The sequence below is a fragment of the Lycorma delicatula genome, chromosome 7 (assembly GCF_047948215.1).
Source record: "Lycorma delicatula isolate Av1 chromosome 7, ASM4794821v1, whole genome shotgun sequence".
Lineage (NCBI taxonomy): Eukaryota > Metazoa > Arthropoda > Insecta > Hemiptera > Fulgoridae > Lycorma > Lycorma delicatula.
The window spans coordinates 29,702,285-29,725,446 of NC_134461.1; the positions used below are offsets into that span (position 1 = coordinate 29,702,285).

The following is a 23,162-nucleotide window of genomic DNA, read 5'->3' on the forward strand; positions in this document are numbered from 1 at the left end:
AAAGATGATTTCTGATATTTTCTTACATCATTTACATTTTATGAAAACTTGTTTTTTATTGCAAAAATTGTATTTTATTTTTACAGTTTGCAGTAAATTTGTTGAAAAAATTTGATTAAGAAAGAATATCCATTAATCTACTATCACTAATCTTATCTATTACTCAAACATCAGTGTCCTTTAGTTGTAACATATTTTTTCATAGTGCTATTTTACTTTTTTGTTCTAGAAATGTTACTGGATTTCTCCTTATTTTTTTTCCTTTACTCTGCTTCCCATTCTACTCTAATATCTTTGTAACAACGTCCTCATCCTCACTACATGAACAAAATACTTAAAATAATTATGCTCCAAAGTTTCCATTTTCCCCCATTTTGATAAATATTACTTACTACTGCTGTGATCTGCCTGTACTAGTTTAGAATCCTCAAATTTTATTTTCAAATTAATGAAAATAGTGTTTAAAATTATTTCAATTTTAAACATAATAATATAATTTTTCTGTGATGGTACAGAAAAACCTCCCCAAAACGGAATCTGATGGGGCTGAGTAAGAATTCCATTTTGAAGAGGTTTCATCTTGCAGAGTTTTTAAAAATTGAGCTATTTTATTTTGAGGTCCTGTGCTTTTAATTATACAAATGTGAAATGAAGTTAAGACAGGAATAATCCGGAAATTATACTGCAAATTGTTCAGTGAAAGATGGTGTTATTTATTTTTACAAGTTAGTAATTTTTCATTTAAAAGTTACATTTAATTAGAAGAAATACACTTGGCTTAAAATGAAACATGTTCTAACACTAATTCTAAATTAAACATCAGTTTCCAAAATAATCAAGTACAGTTTTGTTTCAATAACTTACCCTTGGATTTATTTCCAATAATTATTCACTTAACTTCAAGTATACACTTCAGTAATACAAGTAAATACAAAAAATTCACTTAGCCTAAAACATGTGATCTAACACGAATTCTAAAATAAAATCATTTTCTAAAATAGTCTAGTACAATAAGTCAATAATAATAATATTGTCTAGGACAATAGTCTGTTTCAGTAATTTACTCTTGCAACTTTCATTTTCAATATTATTTCTAGCAGTTAACAAATTTTGTCACAAATCATTGCTGTTTATACGAATCGCGAATTCTTCCAGCTGTGTGACCATATCCAATGCATCTCCAAAACTGTTAATTTTGTCTCTTTGACCTTCTTCGTCTGAACTTTTGTTAATCTGCTAGTTTCAGACAAAATAATTCATCTACAGTCCTTGAATTTCAAAGAAATTCAAGGATTTCATTTCTTTGAAATCCTTCGGTTATCAAATTATTATCGATACCCATGTAGTCTTCAGTATGAACCAATGTTTGACCACTTTCTTGCAATAGAAATTCAACTTTACACTGTATTGTTGTATTGGGGCATGTATCGGGAACATAATCATCGGTTTCTGTGCGGAAACCAGCTTATTTAAACATATTTTTAACACATTTATAATTTCTTTGTACAATGAAGAGAGCCACCTTAGTACATCCAGAACAGTAATTTTATGCGTCAGTTCTTGAACAGATGAACATGAATCCATATTGGCAACTGCAGAATGTGTTTTCAATAATGAATTTTTTTCAGTAACCCCCGATCCATCGATTGAGTTACACTAGTTGTGTTTATAATGTTAGAATAATTTCCATGAGGGTGAATGACGCATTGTCTAAAAACAGTGGAATATTTCTATTTTTGCTCACTATTCTTTCATTTAAATTATATAGTCATTTTTCCATTATGTTAGACGTCATTGAAGACTTTATTTGAGTACCATTCCAATGGTTACTGAACGACATTTTTAAAAACAGTAAGGCGAGATTAATACGTAAAATTAAAAGTAAAATCTGTTTCCTTTTTGTTTCTGTATTGCAGAGTTTTCCATCATGAAGAGATTAATTTCTATAAAAATGTATTGGGACTTGGGAAACCATACGTTTTGTAGAAGTTTCACTGTATTTGCTTATGAGAAGTCTGCTGTTTTAACAAAGTGTAGACTGACAGTGGTCTCGATTGTAGCTAGATGAAACTTTTGTTTTATTTGAATTTTTTTTATATTTAGAGCTGAGAAATAGCCGTGAAAGAAGCAGAACAATTGAGGAAGTTAGGATATCTCAAACTAGAACTCTGTTGTCTTCTGGAAATATTAATTATGAAGTTGAAACAAGCAGTGGTGGAGTTGTCCGTAGATCAAGTCGACTAAGATCTGCTTCTAAAGAGGTATTAAGAATCAAATTATTAATTATTTTTTTATCCTTAAAAAATGTTTAATTAAAAGATAATTCACTTAAATTTTTATCAAATATGCTGGAAATTATATTGCAAAACATTGAGAATAAACAGATTAATTATTCTTTGTCATTTGTACTTTAACAGTAAGTAGTAATCAGACTGTAAAAGTCAACCCACCGGGTTGGTCTAGTGGTGAACGTGTCTTCACAAATCAGCTGATATCAAAGTCGAGAGTTCCAGGGTTAAAGTTCTAGTAAAATCAGTTATTTTTACACGGATTTGGATACTAGGTCGTGGATATCTGTGTTCTTTGGTGGTTGGGTTTCAATTAACCACACATCTCAGGAATGGTCGAACTGAGACAGTACAAGACTACACTCATACATCTCATTCATCCTCTGAAGTATTATCTGAAAGGTAATTACCGGAGGCTAAACAGGAAAAAAGAAAGACTGTAAAAGTCAATAAAATCTTAAGCGTGCAATGAATACGTTACCTCTTATTGTTAACCGTATTACTGCTTAGTGGTTATGGCACTTCAACATATTAAAATAAAGCAGCATAGTATGCTCCATTCTGTGCGTAAGTTTGATGTAAATAATGTCATATGTTTACGGCTTGACCAGGACATTGAGAGACTAACAAACTAAAAATTTCTTGTAAATACAATTTATTACTTTAAAAACATAGGAAATAAATAACAATAATGAATATGTGACATAAATTAGTAATTCAAATAAGGACCAGATTTTTTAAGACGGTTAAATTATAAAAACTAGAATCCAGTCCAATTTAATACAAACATTATAATGTCTGCCAGAACCTTGCATTAACAACAAGAAAACCCAAGATAAGTTTAAAGTTCATACAATTTATTTTCTGTGAATGTTATTACTTTTATTGTTTACAATTAGAGCTACCCTACACTTCATGAGTGAGTAGAGTTCTGTCACTTTTACTACTGTTTACCAATAACTCACTGAAAAACTTCCTGCATTGACCACTATACACAATGGAATACTCTTCACTCATTGTTACCATATGCTTACTGATAACAGTGTCACCTCAACTGCATCGAAGTAAGGCTTGGCAAAACTACTGTCATGCTTATTATCATGACTATGCCAAACATGACCTCACAGAAATACTGACACTCGACTTGTTCTTTGCAGTATTTATAACCCTGGCCTGCAGAACCAGTACCCGCCTCATCCCTTAACTGTTGAAGCGTAATAATTTTCATCGTCTGCGCCCTTACGTTTTCCCATAAATTCTTATTCCGGTTCGGTAATCCTTCTGGTCGAACAACTATTCTTGGAGGTGCCATTGTCTGTATTACGAAATAAATTGTTAAACGGACATGTTAGTTGAGAAAAGAATCCCTTTTAATTCCTTCTGGATTCTTCTTTTCATTATTATTTTCTTATTCTTTCTTCTTAATTGGAAGAAATCTGTTGCTCTGTGGTTCAGTATACTGGTCCTGTTACAGTAAGAAAACTATAACTTGGATATATTGGTATATTTGAAAATTATTTATTCCTGACTTTTGATCAGCTTAATGGGCTACATGTGTCTTGTATCTTACTATTACACACTTCTTAAAAACTGGTGCATAACAGAAATTAAGTAATTTCTGTTATACACCAGTTTTTAAGAAGTGTTCATAACCTGTATAACGTATCTGTATATACTCATTTTAAACCTTTTCAATGTAATGTAATGCTAATATTGTTTTAGCATGGCCAGAACTATTTTTTGCACTATCATGTAACACTATTGATTTTAGATGAACTATTTCTGCTATTTATTGTTGTCGTATTGCTTTGGCAGCACATGGCCCTTAGAATCTTATGATAGCCCTGAAAAGGCCAGTTTGTGGGTTTTGTGGGAAGGGCTATTGGGACTGGAAGCTGATCTCCGATGATGCTAGGGAATTCCAGCTTGTCTGTCAGAATTGGACTGGGCTTCCCCTCAGTGGCTGTTGGGCCACCACTACAGCATGGCAATGGTGGCCTCCAGAGCCCTCAGGTTGGCATCGATCTTCTTTCACTGGCGCAGTCTAGGTAGAGCTCGTCCAGCTCCAACTTCCGCTGCTATGCTTCCTGGTGCTAGTGGGCTTCATGTCGGACCAGCTAGGGAACTTGAAGCCCATAAAGCTGGGAGGAAAGGTAGTGTCTACACCCAGCAGTTCATTCGGCATGCCGGCCAGGCCTGCTGCTTCAGCAGGGATGTAGGGGTGTTGGCATCTGGCAGGAGATCCCATGTTAGTTTGGCCAGGGAACTTCTAGTGGAGGCTGGCAACAGAATGCATTCCCTGTGCTGGCATCAGTCTTTTATAGGCAGCTAAAGAGTGGTAGGGAGGAATATGCTTGCAGGTGCATACATGAACTGTAAGTCCCCCTGACATCTGCTTACTAGCATCACGCTCACAGATAGTAAATACAGCATTTAGCAATATAGTAAATAAAATATATCAACAAATATTGTGAATAAAATCACATTACTAGCATTTTTGCTTAGAATAGCAAGTACCATATTTAGGAAAAAATTATGCAGTCCTTATTTACTTGGTTTTATGTCTTTTGTTACACATTAGTTATGATTCTCTATTTAATCAAATAATGAATCTCTTAATTACTGTAATTTTTAGTAAGAGGTGGGAATGACTTAATTGGGGCTGAAAAAGAGGCTAACAAACTACCAAAACAGAAAAAATATCCCATATTTCCGGAAAGTAATACCTTCCAAACCCCTCTGTACCTGTATCTTCATGTTGTGTATGTTCTATTTTATCAATGTAGTATTGAAACATTTAATGATATTAAATATGTATACATGGATAACTCCCGGCCTATTATATGAATATGAGGCAGATACATTTTCAGAATTTATAATAGATTCTTAAATTGCTGAAACCTTTTCATATGATAACAATACTTGCTGACCAAAGATATGTTGTTTTTCATTGTCATAAGTAAGCAGTATAATAGAAAATGTTAAGTTTGTTTGTGTCAATAATCTCCTATTATCATGATTATATTGTGCAGTGCTGTCAGAATAGTAGAATTTAAATCTAAATTCTACTGTTTATGTAATTGTATATAGGCATAAGTTTGTAACGGATAGTCCCATAAGGATATTTTTTGATTGGTGGTTCTTGTTTAAAGCTCTCTGATTTTTTGTCTTTTTAAACAAGTTCATAAATTTTATTGAAACAGTAAATTAAGTTAAAGTAATGGTTAATTTATCTAAGAAAAATGTATACTTTGTTGTAATTATTTATATAATTTTTTACAGTTGGATGGTATAAAAAAAGAAATTGAGAAAAAAGTGGAGAAATTAATAAAATCAAATCATGTATTATCATCATCAGATTACGGATCAAAATCTGCACCTCAAGAATTTTGTGGTTGGCCTGGAGCATTTTTTCTCATTTACTTTGTACCGATATTTGTTGTTGCTTTGCAGCTGTCTTGTGTTAAAGTATGTTAAAGATTTTTTCATAGTGTATTATTAATATACTATAGTTGTAAAATTTGTGTATTTTATCATGTTGAATGATTTTAACAAGTAATGTTTAACATGTGATTTTTGTTGATAAATTTTAATTGCAATTTGCATTATATTACTAAATCATTTTAGTATAATATTTTTTTTTTTACTATTTATTTTATTTGTTATAACTGTAAGTTTACACTGATATAGTATGATGATTTATTTGAAAGTTATATAATTTTCATAATATATGTTGTATTAATACATTTTTTAATGCAATTTATTAGCCAGCAGAACATAATTCTTCAATAGATTGTTTAAAATTATCACTGGTTAGCTGTTATTATTTGTAATGCTACAGGATACAGGTTTAAATTTTACAAGCTAAATTGCTTTTATTAAAAGTAAATATTTATTGAACCACTATAAACATGGAAAATATTCTTCTGACTTTTCAGAACTATGATGTAGTTCATTCATCATTGACAGATACTGTTAGTTTTAAAGCAGTTAGAGTTGCCTGTTTATTGTGTTCTTGAATAGTAGATTTGAAATACACTGTTGTCAGTTTTAGTTAGTGAACTATTTTTTATGATATATCACTTACTCTTTGGAGCTGTATGTTTCATTTTCATGGCTATATTTTTACATGTGACCAGTTGACTTCAATACATATAATGTTTTTATATCTGCAGATGAATGCATCTGGTTTACGTGATGTTTGGTTACTGCAGATTGATTTCTATATTGGGTTGCTGTATTCAAGTGTTTGTGATTTATTAAACCTACCCTGTAATCTTTGCTGAAAATATTGGCAATTTTCTATGAACCTTGTTTGATGTACATTGTATTATGAAATATGCAATTGATTTTGTTCTATTTTTATATAATTTGTCTATATAGGTAGATGTAACTTAGAATCTGTGCTAAATATAAAGATTTGAATATAATGTGATGCAACTTGAATGAAAAGGTTTAATGCTTGGGCTGTATGCAACGATTAAATCTGTTGTCAGTCTTGCAATCACACCCTTAGAGATAGACCATATGTTACTATATGGTAGTATTTTAATGAAATTTACTGTATAATTTAAGAAGAAAATTATTTAATAAACTATATAGAGATTGATGTATGTATCTTTAGATGTTTATATTTATTAATTAAATGTTTAATTCTTTGTCGAGTATGCCAGTTTGATTAGTTTATTGAGTTTTTGGTTTGCTACCACATCTACTCTACTCATCAGATTTAGCCCTGTGATTTCCATCTGTTTTTGAACCTAAGAAATTATTCAGGGGGGAAAACATTTTCTGGTGGCATTGAATTGATTGATCCTGTGAGTAGAGCATCCTTGAAGAGATAGACAAATCATTAAATTGTATAATGGCTGTTGAACATCATGGGGCAAGTATATCAAGTTAAAAAGGTGTTTGTATTGAAAAATATATATAATTGAACTAGAATTATATTTTATTTATTTTTCTTATCAACCTGCTGTTATTTATCAAATAGTTTCTTAGATACGTCATTTCAAGTTTTTCTAATGTTACCTGGTAGTATGTGCTTGAAGAACTGTCACCAGCTATAGGCTCCAGTGTGTTCTGCCTGTAATAATCCTTCATAGCAGCAGAATACTGTTTTCTTCATACCAGTTTTGTGTTCTTGGTATTTTATGTATCACCATTTCATCAGACAATTCTTAATTATGCATGTATTATTTTAAAAGAATAACGTATATATTTATAACAAAAGTTGTATTGGTGCCAGATCCTAGAGCTATTTTCTCAATGGGTATATCATAGATTCAGTAGTGTGTAGTTTCTAGACTACCAAAGCCTTGAACTGCTGAAAAAATTATGATTCTTATTATCAGCTTATAATATTGGCCAAAAAACTCTACTGTTCATTATTATAATAAGAGAAACTTTTATTCTGATAAGTAAAGATAGTGTTATATTTTCAATTTATATACACATCCCTTCATTGAGTGATATTTTTATTCTCAGTAATGTTTAAGTATTAATAATTCTTTGATTATTGTACTTTCTCCATTGCATAAAGTGGTGTATATTCTTCATCATCTTTAGTTTTATAAAATGCTAAAATTGTGCCTCATTTGTGTCTTTGAAAGTGGGACTATTTATTTCATTTTTTATTCTGAAGCAATTACAGCTAATTTTATTAAAGAATTAATTTTTAAGAAATCCATATTGTATAAATATAGTTTATACAGTATTGTTAATTCCAAAAGAATTTTTTTCAAAAAAGTAGATAATGTTTGATAGGGAATAACATAAACAAAAAGCTTTTAACATTTTTTATTTTTTTCAAAAAAATAAAGATGCTTCTTTTTTTTAAGGAATTACTTAACAATTTTGATTCTGTAAACAAATAGAATAATTTTTAAGATTTTTTTTTGTCTCAGTTATATTTTAATTTTGTATTGTAGATCTTTGATGCGTAAGTGAACTTCACATTAGTGACAGTTAAGCCTTTTTGTTGGTATTAATAGAAAATCTAAAGTTTTTTGAAACGGTGCTTGTAATCTATGATTTTATAAGGGTATCAAACTGTGTTCAAATATTTTCTGTAAAAAAGATTGCACAAGAGTCTATTAACATGTGATATTTCTTTCAGGAAAAATGTAAACCATTTGACTTTACAGTTTCTACAAACTGGAAGTATTATTTGGATCCATTTGCTACAGCATGGTTTACAGGATTTGTTACTTGGCAGTTTTTGTTGTCAATATTACCTTTGAATAAAAAGATAAATCCATTACCATATACAAATGAATCTCTACAGTATCGCTGTTCAGGTGTGCCTACATTTTATTCACTTTTTCTACATTATTAGATACATTTATGTTGATGAATAAATATATATAATTTGTTAATTTTGTTGATTTATATAAAGTACTAATAAATTGATTGCACTTTTAAGCATTTAATAATTTATATTAAGTTATTTTTTTATTTTTTTGTCTAGGTATAGTAAATGCATTGTTGTCTTTGAGTGTCATCGGAGTCCTACAGTATTTTAGATATCCTGTTACTTTTGTAATAACTAAAACTGTACCACTCTTAATATCATCTCTGTTATTTGGATTTCTTCTATCACTTGTTTTATTTATAAAAGGAGGTCGTCCAGGTGTAATACAAAATAGTTATGGAAATACTGGAAATAAGGTTTATGATTTTTGGATCGGAAGAGAAGTTAATCCGAGATTTGGAATATTGGATGTTAAACAGACATTGACCAGAATCGCTGTAGTTGGAGCAGTAAGTTAATTTTTTATAAAGAATTAAGCCTAGAAGATACACTTTTTTCAGTTGATTTAACAATTTGAATGGTTTTTCCTTATAAGTAACCAGAAAAAATTGATATTTGAAATCTATAATATAATTTTTCATTAGTTAAGTACTATTACAATTTTCATATAAAAATGAATGCTGGTAGCTTGTAAGCAGTTAAAACTAATGAAGATTTAAATATGCACTACATTAAAATAAAGCAATTCTATTTCAGTAAAATAGATGTATTCTATAATTTTAAGATATAATTTTATTTTCATGAAATTTATTTACATTAATTATTAACATTTTTTTTTTTTTTTTAATTATACATGATTAATTAATTAATCCTTCATTTATATTTAAATGATTGTGTGTATTTGTGATAAATGCACTGTAAAGTAAATGTGATTTTAGTCCTGAATAGATTTCTCTGCTTTTAGTTTTTCTCCTGAATTCTGAAAATTGTAGTACCATTTGCTTCTTATTGTAAACTTGCCTTTTTTTAATTCACTTACGTGAATTAAACACCTCATTCTTTTTGTTTGTAATGGTTATTCAGTCCAATAGTTTAATGTTCAGTGAGAGAAAGATTAACAAAGCATAAGGCTCGTTACTTCCAGTATTTGTTGCTGATCTTTCTGTGATGAGTTGAAAACAATAAAAATATTTTTGTTGCAATGAATTCAGTCATTGTATGTACACTAAGGAATAGATATCAAACTGAAACATTCATAAATGTAATCTTAAAATGTTAAAAGTGTTTCTTATAATTATTTTCCTTGTCTTAGAGTTATTTAAACTTGTGCAGATCTGTCTGTAGAAAATTAGTTCTGCTGAAGTTATGTTTGAAATCCTCTCTATCTTCCCATATAGTAAAATTTTAATGAAAATTTCAAGGTCGTCTACTGAGACCCACAGTCTTAATTCCTCCCATTCTATTTTAACTTTATAGAGAAATCTTAATTGACATTATGCAATCCAGTGTTGGACAAAAAAGTCTTTTGAATATGTGAAATACGGAAATTGAGTAAATGGGAAATGAAGAGAGGCCTCTGTTTGAATTTTACTTGGGTGGTTTGTAACCATCCTTGACCATATGTATAAAGCAATTATGATTTAACACAAAATAACCTTAGCGATTTACAAAAAAAAAAAATCTGTTTTTTAGTTTTTATATAACCCCTACCAAGGTTTTAATCTAGTTTTTTACTACAAGCTGAAAGCATGTACATTTTTTATTGAAACAGAAAGCCAAATGGTTGTTTTGATCCTCAGAATGCTACTGTGCATAACACAATAGCAGTTTGTGACAAAGGACCAAGCAAATTAAAATTGCCTGATTTTCCATTTAAAAACGTTTTACAGGATTCTTATTATTTAGTGTTCCTTTCATTTCTGAACAATTATATAGCATTTATTTTTGCAAACTGTTCAAATCTGTATTTTGTTGTAAAATTCTGATATTTTTATGATTTTTTGTTCATTAGATAAGTACACAAACAGTTTGATGGATTTTCATTAGACTTATGTCAAATGGTATGTTTTGTTCCCCAAAGTACACATTTTTAACATCCTGAGTGATTTTAAACATCATTCATTCTGTAAACATTATTAAGACTGGGATAGTGAATTAACACAGATTTAGTTTAACAGGAATCTGTTGTAAGGGGACTGCAATATTTTTTTTTATTCTGTATAAATCATGAGCTATCTGCCAGTTGGTAACTCCTTGCATAAAGCGAAGGACAGTCTGTTCACCTGCAAACTTAACTTTTTGTAATTTATGCAGCATTGTCTAAAACTGTTAACTAAAAACTTATAATTTTAACAAGGTTTAATTACACAGACAAAAAAGTGTGATACCATTTCTTGAATTGCTTTTTTGCGTGCATTACAGATATGTAAATACAATTTTTCTATCACCCTTAGTTTTATATAAATTGCGTTTCAAAAAAAAATTAAGGGAAAATATAGTTAAAATCTATAAAAATTTATAATTTTGCGTGGCCATACCTGTGTTAGAATGATTTCACTGATGCTTTTCTTTTATAAATAGCCTCAGCACATCCCGAATTAATGTCCAACAGTAATCAGCTAGCATGTTAGTATTCTATTTCCCTTTATAGCAGCTTTCCATCACCAAACTGTCTTGGAAACATTCACCATGTTTGTCACTTACATCTCCAAGGTTGTCTGGGGAAAATCCAGATGTGAGTGGAGGAAATGTACTTTCAAAAACATATTACACCCCGTAGCTTTGTATGAAGTAAGAAGTTGATTAATGATGTCGGAAATTTGTTTGTCAAGAAACTTTTTGCAAGTCTTTAAATGAAGCCCAAGCTGCACTTTCTACATTGAGTTAAATACATCATCTTTGACCAATTCTTATTTGAGGACTAACAAATATTCCTTCACTTATATTTGGAAATTTCTGCCTGATGTACAAAAATTCAGGACTATTCTTCTTCATTGCTTTTATAAAATTTTTCATTAGTCCTAGCTTGATATAGAGAGGGGGTAAAAATGTATTTTTGGGTTCAACTAGGGCTCATGAATAATAATTTTCCCATTTGGAGTTAAGTTGTCTCGTTTCTTCCATTCTTTGGTAACATAATGTTTCTCCCTAGCTTGGCTGTCCCATTTGCAAAGACAACACATTTACTTAGTTTAGCCTAACAAAATAGCTATAACTTTCAAATCACCACATATGTTTCACCTGTTTTTTTATAATTTATTTTTTTAAAAACATCTTTCATCACATCGTATGTCTCTCAAATTAATACCATGAGCAATTGGTATCAAAGGATATTTGTTACTGTTGTATAACCACTTCTAAACTATAGTTGGATGAATCTGTGAAAAGTCACCAGTCCTCAGGTTTATGAACTTGTCCTAAGTTCAACAACAACATAAGCTCATCAATATTGTGCAATAAACCAAATTATTTTCATCAGTAATGTACTGAAAAAGCTTCGAAAGCCCAAAACTTTTTTTTTTTTTTTTTAATTCTTTAAGTAAATTCCAACCGGGTCTTGATCCTAACAGTTCAGCTTTATTTTTTGATAAATTTAAATCCCAAACAAAGTCATTTAATTCACCTTGTGATATAAGATGTGGCTTATTGGAAGATAATTCAAAATCAGAATCATTGTTTTCTTCAGTACTGCCTGATTCTTACTCACTGCTTTCGAAACAAACATTCACAGGTGGCTCAGGAATCAGGAACTGGATAAACAAAAGTAGCAATCTGTTACGTGATTCTTTGGTTAATGGCAAAGTCTTACATGTACCTTTCAACCATCCTCTTAAATACACAGAACAATTAGTGCATACTATATGAAGAGCCCACATCTTATCCTGATCACCAATTTTACACTGAAAGTACAAATGATATGCTTTTTTAATTAAAGGTGTAATATTTTATCTATTTGATTTTACGGTAAACTCATCACATACATAACAAAAGGCATCCACAACATTTACACAATTTCGAGTTTTACTATGACACTGCACTGTTAACAAACTCAAGACAGCTGTAAGACTGAACAAAATTAATTTATTCCTAAATCCAGCGCTTAATGCAAACAACACAGCTATGTTTTCAGCTACATGTTTTGACCTGCACAGACATGATCAATCTTGTCCTTGAAGGCTCACTCTTCAGTATTAGATAATTAGGTATGATGTGATTTAATTCTTTGTCTAGAATTGTTTTATTTATAGCTTATAAATTTTGTTAACAAAGTTAAACAATAAAAGATGAGCTAACAAAATACAATGTAGAAGTTTAAAATGTTAACTATTCATTGAAAAATGAAAAAAAAAATCCTTTAATTAAAATTAAAATTTTTTTCAAAAATGGTGGGTGATAGAAAGATTTTGAGTTCATATTCATTTTCAGCATCAAAAAACAGATTAAAATCATGTATTGCATGTTAGGAAACAAAAATTATATTTATCAGTGTTATTACAACTGCAATAAACTAATGAATTGCATTTAAGATTCACATGATTTGATTGAAATATATTCTTAATAAAATAACAATGGGAAGTTCATGTGTTTTATCTTGACATGTTAAAGTTTGTTTATTATTTTATCTAACTGAACAGCGAATCTTTAATCTAGCTGAAAGTAAACAAATACTTATGTGCTTAACTTGCACGTAAATTTATTTGCTTGAAATAAACTGAAATATTGAATTATAACATGAAGTCACTTGAAAAATTATAACAATTTAGAAGAAACACTTTTGTCTGCCATGTTCCCAAACAAACAGATGTGAACTGATTTTCTAAAAATGAAAATTAGAGATTTACTATTTGCAATTCTATCAAAATGACTAATAATGTTATTTGTATTGCGTAAATAATTGTTTACTGTATTATATGATAGAAGTTGTGCCACACTATAAGAATACATTGTGATGTTTTAATAACTGATTCCTGCGATTCATTAGGAGGCTAAAAAGTTATATTTCAAAGGCTATTCATTTTTCTTATGCATGTAACTAATAGGTTGTTGATTGTTAACTGTCATGTTACAGTTGTAACTGCAGTTATGAAAATAATGTAGATTAAGTAAATAATTATCTCTACAGTATAGAAACAACTGTTATCTATACAGAAAGGGTGAGGGATAAAGTATGTGGTTTTTCTGATTCAGTTATGCAGCAGCCACCAGGCAGTAGACAAACCCTACAATGTTTAAATGTTTTTCCTTAATATAAAAAAAAAATTGATATTGTACATCATGTGTCTGACTGACTATATATGCTTTGTAGTTTGTGTATGGTCATCTTAATGTAGAAATAAAATGATTTGATTTGAAAACGATTGAATATTATAGTACGTTAACTTTCTTACATGAAGTTCCTTCTGTTTGGAAAGTGATTGTAATGAGAACAATATATATCACCATCTAGTCTAGGGAAATTTATTGTATACAGACTGAATCGTCTCACATGATAACTATGTTTTCAGCATTCACTTCTTCCTTTGATGTTTTAAGGTTTTTTAAATTATTTTTAAGGTATAGTAAAATATACTTTTGTATGATTGCAGTTAATATATGATGCAGTAATTATATTAAAAGCTGTGGAGAATAAAGAGTTTCCAAATTATCCACCGACTATACTTGTGTTAACTGGCTTACAGATCTTCACATTTTTGGATTTCCTATTTTATGAAGAAATATTTCTAACTTCATTTTTTATTCAGTATGAAGGCACTGGTTATATGCTTGTCATTGGTTCATTTGTTTGGCCTTTTTTTGTCACAGTTATTCCTAAGATACTTTTAATGCATTCGTAAGTCAAATATGCAATACTATTTTTTAATTTTTATTTTATCTTTATAATTAATATATTTTTTTAATTATTCTTAGACTTTACACTGTCAGGTTTTAGATATATTGTATTTGTATTTTCATAGAAATAAAACTTGGATTTACTCTAAAATCATTTAAGTCATTAAGCTGGCCTATTGTACCACTAACAAACAATCCACAGTGAACTGCTGTCCTCCATCCAATTAAAGCAAGATTGAACAGCCTCTAGATCTACAGCTCTAGCCCTTCTATATCCTACTCATTCCATCCTCAGTCAGTATGATAGTAGCAAGGTCCAACCTACATCATAGAATTATAAAGAAGAGTTGAACATTGAAGGAAACTACTAGATGGTGAGAAAAGTTGATGATCCCAAGGAGGAGCTGTAACATAAGACAAATAACCTGGAGGAGAATAGCTTCGAGATTGCTCAGTCAGCAAGTGCCCATTATTCCTGCCATAATGAATAAAATTCTGATAATTTATGTTTAAAAAAAGCAGTTCATTACTTACCAGTGACTTTGTGTTGACCAGTTTGAACATATACTGCTAAAGTTATGTTTTTTGTGTAAAAATTTAAGACCACTAAATAAACTTGGTAATTAAAAAAAATAGATTGTCAGTGCATGAAATTGTACAATGTGTTGACATAATCAGTTGAATTTTAAATCATTCTTGCAGACTTATAATAGAAGATGATTAGTACATATATAAAATTGTTAGACTGAAAGATGGCTAATATAATGTAGATGATGATCAGAGAATAATTAAATTCTGTGTGGCCAGACAAATTTATTGAGTTTTGAAGACTTTTTCATTAGCAGTTTTTTTGTTTTGGATATGATAATCTTTTTAAACATTATTGAAATTCTATTTTGTAATTGTTATTAATCAAAATAGAATAATTTTTTATTATCTAACTCGCTTAAATTCAGCAGTAATTTATTCTTGGATTGTTAATATTATTTATAACTATGATAAAAAATTAAGAAATTAAATGAAAAATGTTTCATTTATAAATCTAAGAACAAAACTAAATCAATGAAACACCAGATAGAAATTGCAAGTGATGACTGACTACAAAACTATGCAAAAGTATATTGAGTACAGCCTTTGCTGTTCTAGTTAAGATGAATTATTTGACAGTACATTACTCCTTTCTTAATTCTGTGCAATATTAAAACTTAAAATGTACATTTTATGAGTATGTGTTAGCGATTACTTATTTAAAATTAGACTTTTTATTTGCATAAAAATTTGAATCTGTTAGCATGATTGTTGGACCAATACCCACTATATTAGATTAAGTTTATTTTGAGTTATATCCTTCGCTAATGTCTTGAAAATATGAATTATTACTTTCAGTATCATTAAATTCACGTAAAATAAATGCAGTGTCACTTTATATAATTATACGATTTACAATTAAAAAGTACATTCAATATGTCATACATTATTAAATCATATTCTATGTACTAAGTGGCAGTTAATTTTACCATCAAAAATTAATGCTACTGTTACAGTAGCATTTTCAAAACATGAATATACCTGTTCAGCAATTACAACTATATCAAATTTATCGTAAAACACCCATCAGATCCTAGAAGGTTTAGATGAACAGCATATATTAGAATATAGAATTTTTATCGCCATTTATTTATTTTTTGTATAGCATCCTAAAATAAAAAAAAAAATTGTATTTTTTCATTAATAAAGAGAAAATGAGAATTGACGTGTAAGTATCGTAAAAGATAGCAGATTCTAGTGCTGTAATAAAAATTTTTTGGCAATTTTTTTTTTCAGTAACAGCTAAGTTTATAATGGCACATTATTACAATAATGTAGATCTAAGAAGTAAGTTGGTTCAAATAAATGGTCAGAATATTGATAAAACATTTAATAAATTTGCTACAAAGACAATAAAGCAGTTGTAATGGAAAAGCTATATATTTATATATCTTTCTTTATGTGAGCAAAAAAGCTTTAAATAATTTTAAAGAAATGAAAACAAAAATTTTCAGCATTCAGAAATTATATTCATCAGAAATAGACATATGTAGCTCCCCAGACTATATTAATATTTCCATCATTATATTGAGGAAGGAGAACAAAAGGTGATAAAATGTGGCTAATTAGCCAATCAAAAATTATATTTCTGTTTATTAAGTTGTATTATTTTGGTATAAGTGGAATGAAGGTAAAATTTCATTCCCTAGTAACAACAATATTCTTTAGAAAAAAGATTTGACTTCTTCAATCAAAATTAATAAACACAAAGTGTCACATCTACTGATGTTCTTTAGAACTTCTTGTAATAGAGATAAACATTGTCAATAAAGTTGACAATTGCTACTACAAGAATAAATTTAAATATTTTGGTTAACTGTTCCATTTACAGACATGTATAACTTAAGACTTATGCTTAATATATATATATGGAAATATGAAGAAAAAAAAATTTCTTGCAGTTTATTATTTATTTATTGATAATCTTGAATATTCTAGAAAACATATCTTAGCACTGGAGATACTTAACACTGATGGGTCTATCTTTAGTGAAGAATTTGTCTGGTTGATCTTAAAGAGATAAATTTAGTGAGTTCCTCATTCTTGTAACTAAATTTAGGAAATTCTCACCAAATCAATTAAATAACCTACCTAGTTACATTACAGCTTGATATAAGTAGATGTTATTTTCTTTTCTGTGTGTCTAGTTTCAGTTAACTTTCCAGTTATCTTTTAACCCTGATTGCATGTTTTAATTTCAGTGTGTAATTGTACATTTTATTATGATTGTTGCTATAGATGTGAGGGTTATTTGCTTCCTTTACTATTACATATATGTCAAGGAAATCATCTCTGTGAATGAAACGAATTATGTATATAGAGGAGCAGCCAAAATATATATATACCTTTGGTGCTGAACCACTTTTTCCTACAAAATCTTTGCCATTGAGTTTTTGTGCTAACCTCTTTCCAGTATCCAGCAACACAGAGACAGAAACTGGATTTGACCTTTGAGTTTATTAATTCTTTTACTCCTTTTATTGTAAGCTTTCAACCTTTAAACCTAGTAAAGATTCTACAATTAGTCTTTCTCACTCACATCAGTAATCCTTAATTTAAGCCAAAGTATCAGAGTCCTGCAGTATCGCAGAATAGCTAACGATTAATGATACATGTTACTTACTAGTAGACTTGGATAAGTATGTTTCAGTAAAAACCATGAAAATAATTTTTTCTCAAATTACAATTAATTATGTTTTGTGTAAATTTTTTTCAGGATTGAGTTAAATGTGTACCTTCTTGCTGCACTGACTATCTTTTACTTTTTGGCTTACTTTGTTTATCGTCTAAGTACAAATCAGAAAGGCAATTTCAGGAAAAGTTCTCTTAGTCCAACATTTGCAAGTAAGTACAGAATTAATTGGTTTTGTTTTTTAATGAGACTATTGAAATTAATTTCTTTTCTTGCGTATGTATTCGCTGTATTTTTCACCCTGATATGTCATTTATATGTTAACAAGATTAATGAATCTGCTTAACTGTAGTTTAGTCTCCATGGTGAATGTATTGCAGTACATTATTTGTGAAATATAATCTGGTATAGATTGAAACTGTAAAGATTTTCACAATTTTACTCCTAAGTTGTTACAGTTAAAACCAAAATAAATAAATTTGATTAGTCAAAATAATAACTTTTAGCTAAACCACAAACTGCTCACCTAAGACCATTATAATAAATAGCAAAATTAAACATCTACAATTACTAAAATTAAAAATCACCTAATGAATCCTAAACCATTGCTTATGTATGATTTATAGCAGGCATTTTTATCATATTTTTTTTTTACTATTATGTCTTAAATTTAAGCTGATAAAAATGTTATGTGTTCTACCTTTAACATCTAATACATTTTATTTTGGTTTATAATTTGAAATCCTTATAACAACAGTTTATTGTAAAAAGTTTAAGTATCGTTTTTTCTAAGTTTGGATGATTAACTGATGCTCAAGAACATCTTTTTAATTCTTCTATATTTTACAAATTTATGTTGCTGTACTTCCAACATGAAAAAAACTGAATTGTATGTATATGTAGATGTACTGGTTGAAGTTTGTATGAAGACTCATTTAGCAGAGTAGGTAGATTGTATACTATACAAATTAAAATATAATTATGCAGATAAGCTTTGGAAAAATTATTCTAGACCAAAAAGATTGTGTGATCACCAGATAAATATTAAAACATTAAAAAGTCACTGTTCAAATACTGCAAAACTTTTTTTAATGTTACTGGATTTATCGAATTACTTACCTATAACATTTTTGCTCTTCCCTCCAAAAGCCCATAAAAATATTGAACTGCATGCTTATAACAATATTTCTCTATGATTATGTTGAATCCGTAATTTCTAGGAGTAAGAAAAGTAAAATTAAATTTCTTCTAGGATATGAGTCCTTGTTATATTCAGTAAGTAGCAGCAGCAGTAATGCTTACCATATGTTCTGTAGACATAATATATGTTTACAATTATATTTATATAAAAATAAGTATCCACTTACCAACAATTGTGAGTATTGATTATCAAAGGCTTTAATTATTTTCTATATAATTAGTCGGCATTTGTTATAGAGATTATATAATTTTATTAATTATTATACAATCAGTTTTAATGCAATTTTATGAGTTTTATATATATATATTTTTTACAAATGTTATGTGTTTGTATTGTAAGTTGTAAATAGATAACCTTTTAATACTGCTAGTGTAAATCTTATAAAATAAGAATTTTTAATATTTGCAATTTATAGATTTTGAATCAATACCAACTGTTAGTGGTAAAAAGTTGTTAAGCGGTGGATGGTGGGGTTTTGTTAGACAACCAAATTATCTGGGTGTAATACTGATGTACTGGATACTAGCAGTTTCTGTGAGAGTTTCACATTGGGTTCCATATGCTGTTGCACTTGCTGCTACCACTGTTCTTATACATAGAGCGATTCGTAAAAATGCAAGATATAAAACTATTTATACTAGTTCGTGGGATAGATACACACAAAAGGTTAAATACTACATTATACCAAAAATCTTTTAAAATCAGGTAAGTGAATATTTTGTTTCTAATTACAATAAAATTTTATCGTAAAATTATATAATATTTAGAAAACAAAACTTCCCAGATTTTCCTGTTTGGGATTCTCAGTTTAGTTTCAGTTGCACTAATAAACTTTTTCATTGATTACTGATATTTTTTATTAGATATACATTTTGTGTTAACTTTTAATTACGATGTATAATTTATTCCCTAATTAGGATACTACTTTTTCTCAAACCACATAAAAAGTTATGTTCATTGATCCATAAGCTGTCTATTACAGCTAATTGTGAAATATACTAATAGTCTTTCATTTTATTTTCCTAATGTATACATTGCAATCTGTTCCAACTAATGAACAATAAGCAATCCCCCGTGGTTGATGTTCTGTCTGTCTTTAGGTTCAGCGCGCTATATTGCAAGCGGCTGGCAAGTTACACACTCGGTAAGATGAGGTCGAGGTGTACAGATTGTGGACTTTGCGTGATGGACATGAGTGTTGGCTTGATTATTCCCTCTTGCGGGTCATAAATAGTTATATTTCATTATTTGTTTACAATTTAGTTACAGATGATTTATATTATCACATATGTTAATTTACGATTCTATGTTCCGTTGTTTTTATAAGTATTTTAATTAGTTTACAGTAATAAATGTATCCCTTTCATGCATCCAGTGATTTAATTCAGACACCTAATACAGTCCACCTTGCGTATCCACCCCCTACAGCCCAGTGAGATGAGGATGAGTATGACATGTAAATGAGATGTAGGCACTCAGGCCAACTAAATCTGAGATGTGTGGTTAATTGAACCCCAACCACTAAAGTACACCGGTATCCAATGTCTTGTATTCAGATCTCTATAAAAGCAACTAACTTTTACTAGGATTTAAACCTCAGAACCATCAACTTTTTAAAATCAACTGTTAAACTAGTGATTTGAGATAACAAATTAACCACTGCACTAGTCTGGTGAGCTGATAGTTAAGAATATTTATTGCCTTTCTAAAATTCAGGCTTTATTGTTAATTGGTTATGTTAATATTAATCATACTTGGTGGCTTATGTATTTATTAGTGTGTGTATTTTGGCATATATTTTGACAGATAATGCAGTTAACATTTGAGAGAAATTTCTTTGAGTTGTGTAACTTCAGTGAACTACAGAAAGTTTTGTAAGAACTATTATAATAGTGTTAAGTACAGATGTATGTATCTTTGATTTTTGACATTTTTTTTATTTTCTTAAATTGAATTATATAATGCATTGCAGGTTAAAATAAAAAATTATTTACAAATATGAAATTATTTTTCCGATATTTTGGAGTTGACTATTAGCACCTTTCTTCGGTGGAGTCTCCAGTGATACTGTTTTTAATGGTAACCTTAAAATGATTGAAAAATCTTAAGTATATAATTGGAAATATTTTCAGTTCATGCTATTTTTTGTTGTGACTTTCTTACTGATTAAATGTATGAGTATAAATTTTTAAACTGTAACAATTGCCTCAAATATTACTTCTGTCAGACTGGATGCATATTCATTCCCAAATAAAAGGTATACTATAGGCACTACACATTAGCGGGATCATCTTATTTAGCAAATCAGCTCATAACAGCACACATTAAAATATAATTAATTACCAAGTCCAGGGTTTAGGGAATGAAAATTTACCTCTAATTATTTAAGTAAAGGCTTGTTACTAAATCCAGCTATGCAGAAGATATCATTCACCTCTTCAAATTGTTTAGATTGATCTTCTCAAATTTCTTTAGCATTTCTCATAATGAATTAGTGACATCAGTTCACAATATGTGATGGGACCAAGTTATGAATTCTGTCAGTATTAAATTATTTAATTTGTGACCAATCACACAGCGCATTCTTTCACAACATTAAAACCCAATATGCCCAATGAATCTTTAATAGTGGTGTTCCTTCAGCTTACAAAAACTAATCTCACTGACTCATAATTGTCAACTTCCGTGTTTCATTTATTTCTGCATTTTCATTGCTAATCAAAGTGGATGGGAGACAAACATGTACTTCCCATCTTAGATCATAGATTAGTTACTGTGGTAACTACTGCACATGCGCTTTTTTGCTATAGGAAAATTGGCTTATTTTCAGTGGTTTTTTGAAATTGCCTTCATGCAAGAAGCCATGGTAATTAACGTCATCATTTTTACCAAGAGAAAAATTGTTACAATTTAGTTAACTTTTGATAAACCTCCACAAAATAAATGCAAAGTTATTGTTAGCAATACTAACAAAAGGATGATTTATTTATCTAGATTTAAAAGTCAAAAGTTTAAAAATAGATTAGATTATTATCTATTTATTGTATTAGTGGTATTATTATTTTATTTTATGATTCCAGGTGATTTTTTTTTTTTATCTTCAAGATAAAACATTTTTGGTGTTGTTTCTGAACTGAGGAATTGCTGAACATTCTGTACTGTTATATAGATACATTGATTTAAGCTGATTTGTGACAGATGATTAAGTCTTAATTGTCCAAACATTTTACAGATTTATTTATACTATAAATGTGACAAAAATATACATATATTGTTATTACGAATACAAATAACTGCTTGAGAAGTTTAAGCACTTGAGTGTTGGTTTTTATGATTGTCAGATTTTGTTGAGATTTTGATCTCATATAAATATAATGATATATTTAAATACATATATGAACTGAATATTTAATTGTGTTTTGTTTTTAAAAATGTACAGTTCCAAATATGGACTTAAGACATTATTGGTAGTGTCTGTTTTTTATTATTATTATTATTATTAAACCTAAGAATTGTTATATGTAATATTACAGAGATTTTATTATTACATACATACTGTCATAGTGTAATAATTATTTATTATTTTATATTGTAATATTAGAGATATATTTTTATTATCTCTTTAATAATTAATTAAGAATGTGTGTGTATTAAAACAAACTTAGATGTGTTGTATTAAAATGATTAATAATTTTAGGTTTAGATTTTTCTCTCTATTTTATACATTAAAAAGATAAGATTACTACTTTGATTATATAGATTGTGCAAAATAAAGCTCATTGATATTAAAAATCTCTTATTTTGATAAAAAAAAAAATTGAATCATACATATTTATTAGTAGATTTTTGTAGTACTCCATCTTTTACAACATTAATGTTTATTATTTTAATTATGTATATAATGTTATTTATGTTAAAAAAGATTTAAATGGCATTTATTAATTAATGTGTCTGTAATTTTATTTTTATTTCAACAGATTCTTCCAACAAGTAAGCAAAATTGTTATTTTTGTAGATGATTCTGTAATTATTGAAATCTAAGTGTTTTAATCTTTTTTCTGATGTTATTCATCATTTTTACACCATGAATAGCTTAAAAATAATTAAAAAATGTTTATTTAATTTTCAAGAGAGTTAAATGTTGAAATGTCTGACAAGTTATGCGTATGTTATTTTAAATTTATTCAGAATTGATGTACATTGCTAAGATTACAATAACAATTTGAACCCTAGAATATAATGAAATGCCATAGGCCTGGGGCTTTTTAGAAGTATTTTTAAAGATGTCATGCATTTTATATTTAATAAATATAACAAAATTTAATTTATGATATACTTGCCAAAAATTTCAGGAAGTCTTGAAAGTGAGTT

General features: G+C 28.9%; 1 protein-coding gene across 3 annotated transcripts in view; it reads left to right on the forward strand.

The window, feature by feature from the left end:
• LOC142327999 (delta(14)-sterol reductase TM7SF2-like) overlaps positions 1-22,759 on the forward strand; it is a 36,669-nt gene extending 13,910 nt beyond the window's left edge. The window contains exons 3-10 of one of the 3 annotated variants that reach the window (XM_075371430.1): positions 2,104-2,261; positions 5,571-5,756; positions 8,407-8,587; positions 8,758-9,050; positions 14,127-14,371; positions 17,675-17,802; positions 19,207-19,496; positions 21,872-22,756. In XM_075371430.1, the coding sequence (XP_075227545.1) occupies positions 2,104-2,261; positions 5,571-5,756; positions 8,407-8,587; positions 8,758-9,050; positions 14,127-14,371; positions 17,675-17,802; positions 19,207-19,490 (1,475 nt within the window). In that variant the 3' untranslated portion in view covers positions 19,491-19,496; positions 21,872-22,756. Of the gene's footprint in view, positions 1-2,103; positions 2,262-5,570; positions 5,757-8,406; positions 8,588-8,757; positions 9,051-14,126; positions 14,372-17,674; positions 17,803-19,206; positions 19,497-21,871 lie in introns of all 3 variants that reach the window. The other 2 variants (XM_075371431.1, XM_075371433.1) reach the window with 2 other exon arrangements.
• Positions 22,760-23,162: the final 403 nt, after the last annotated feature.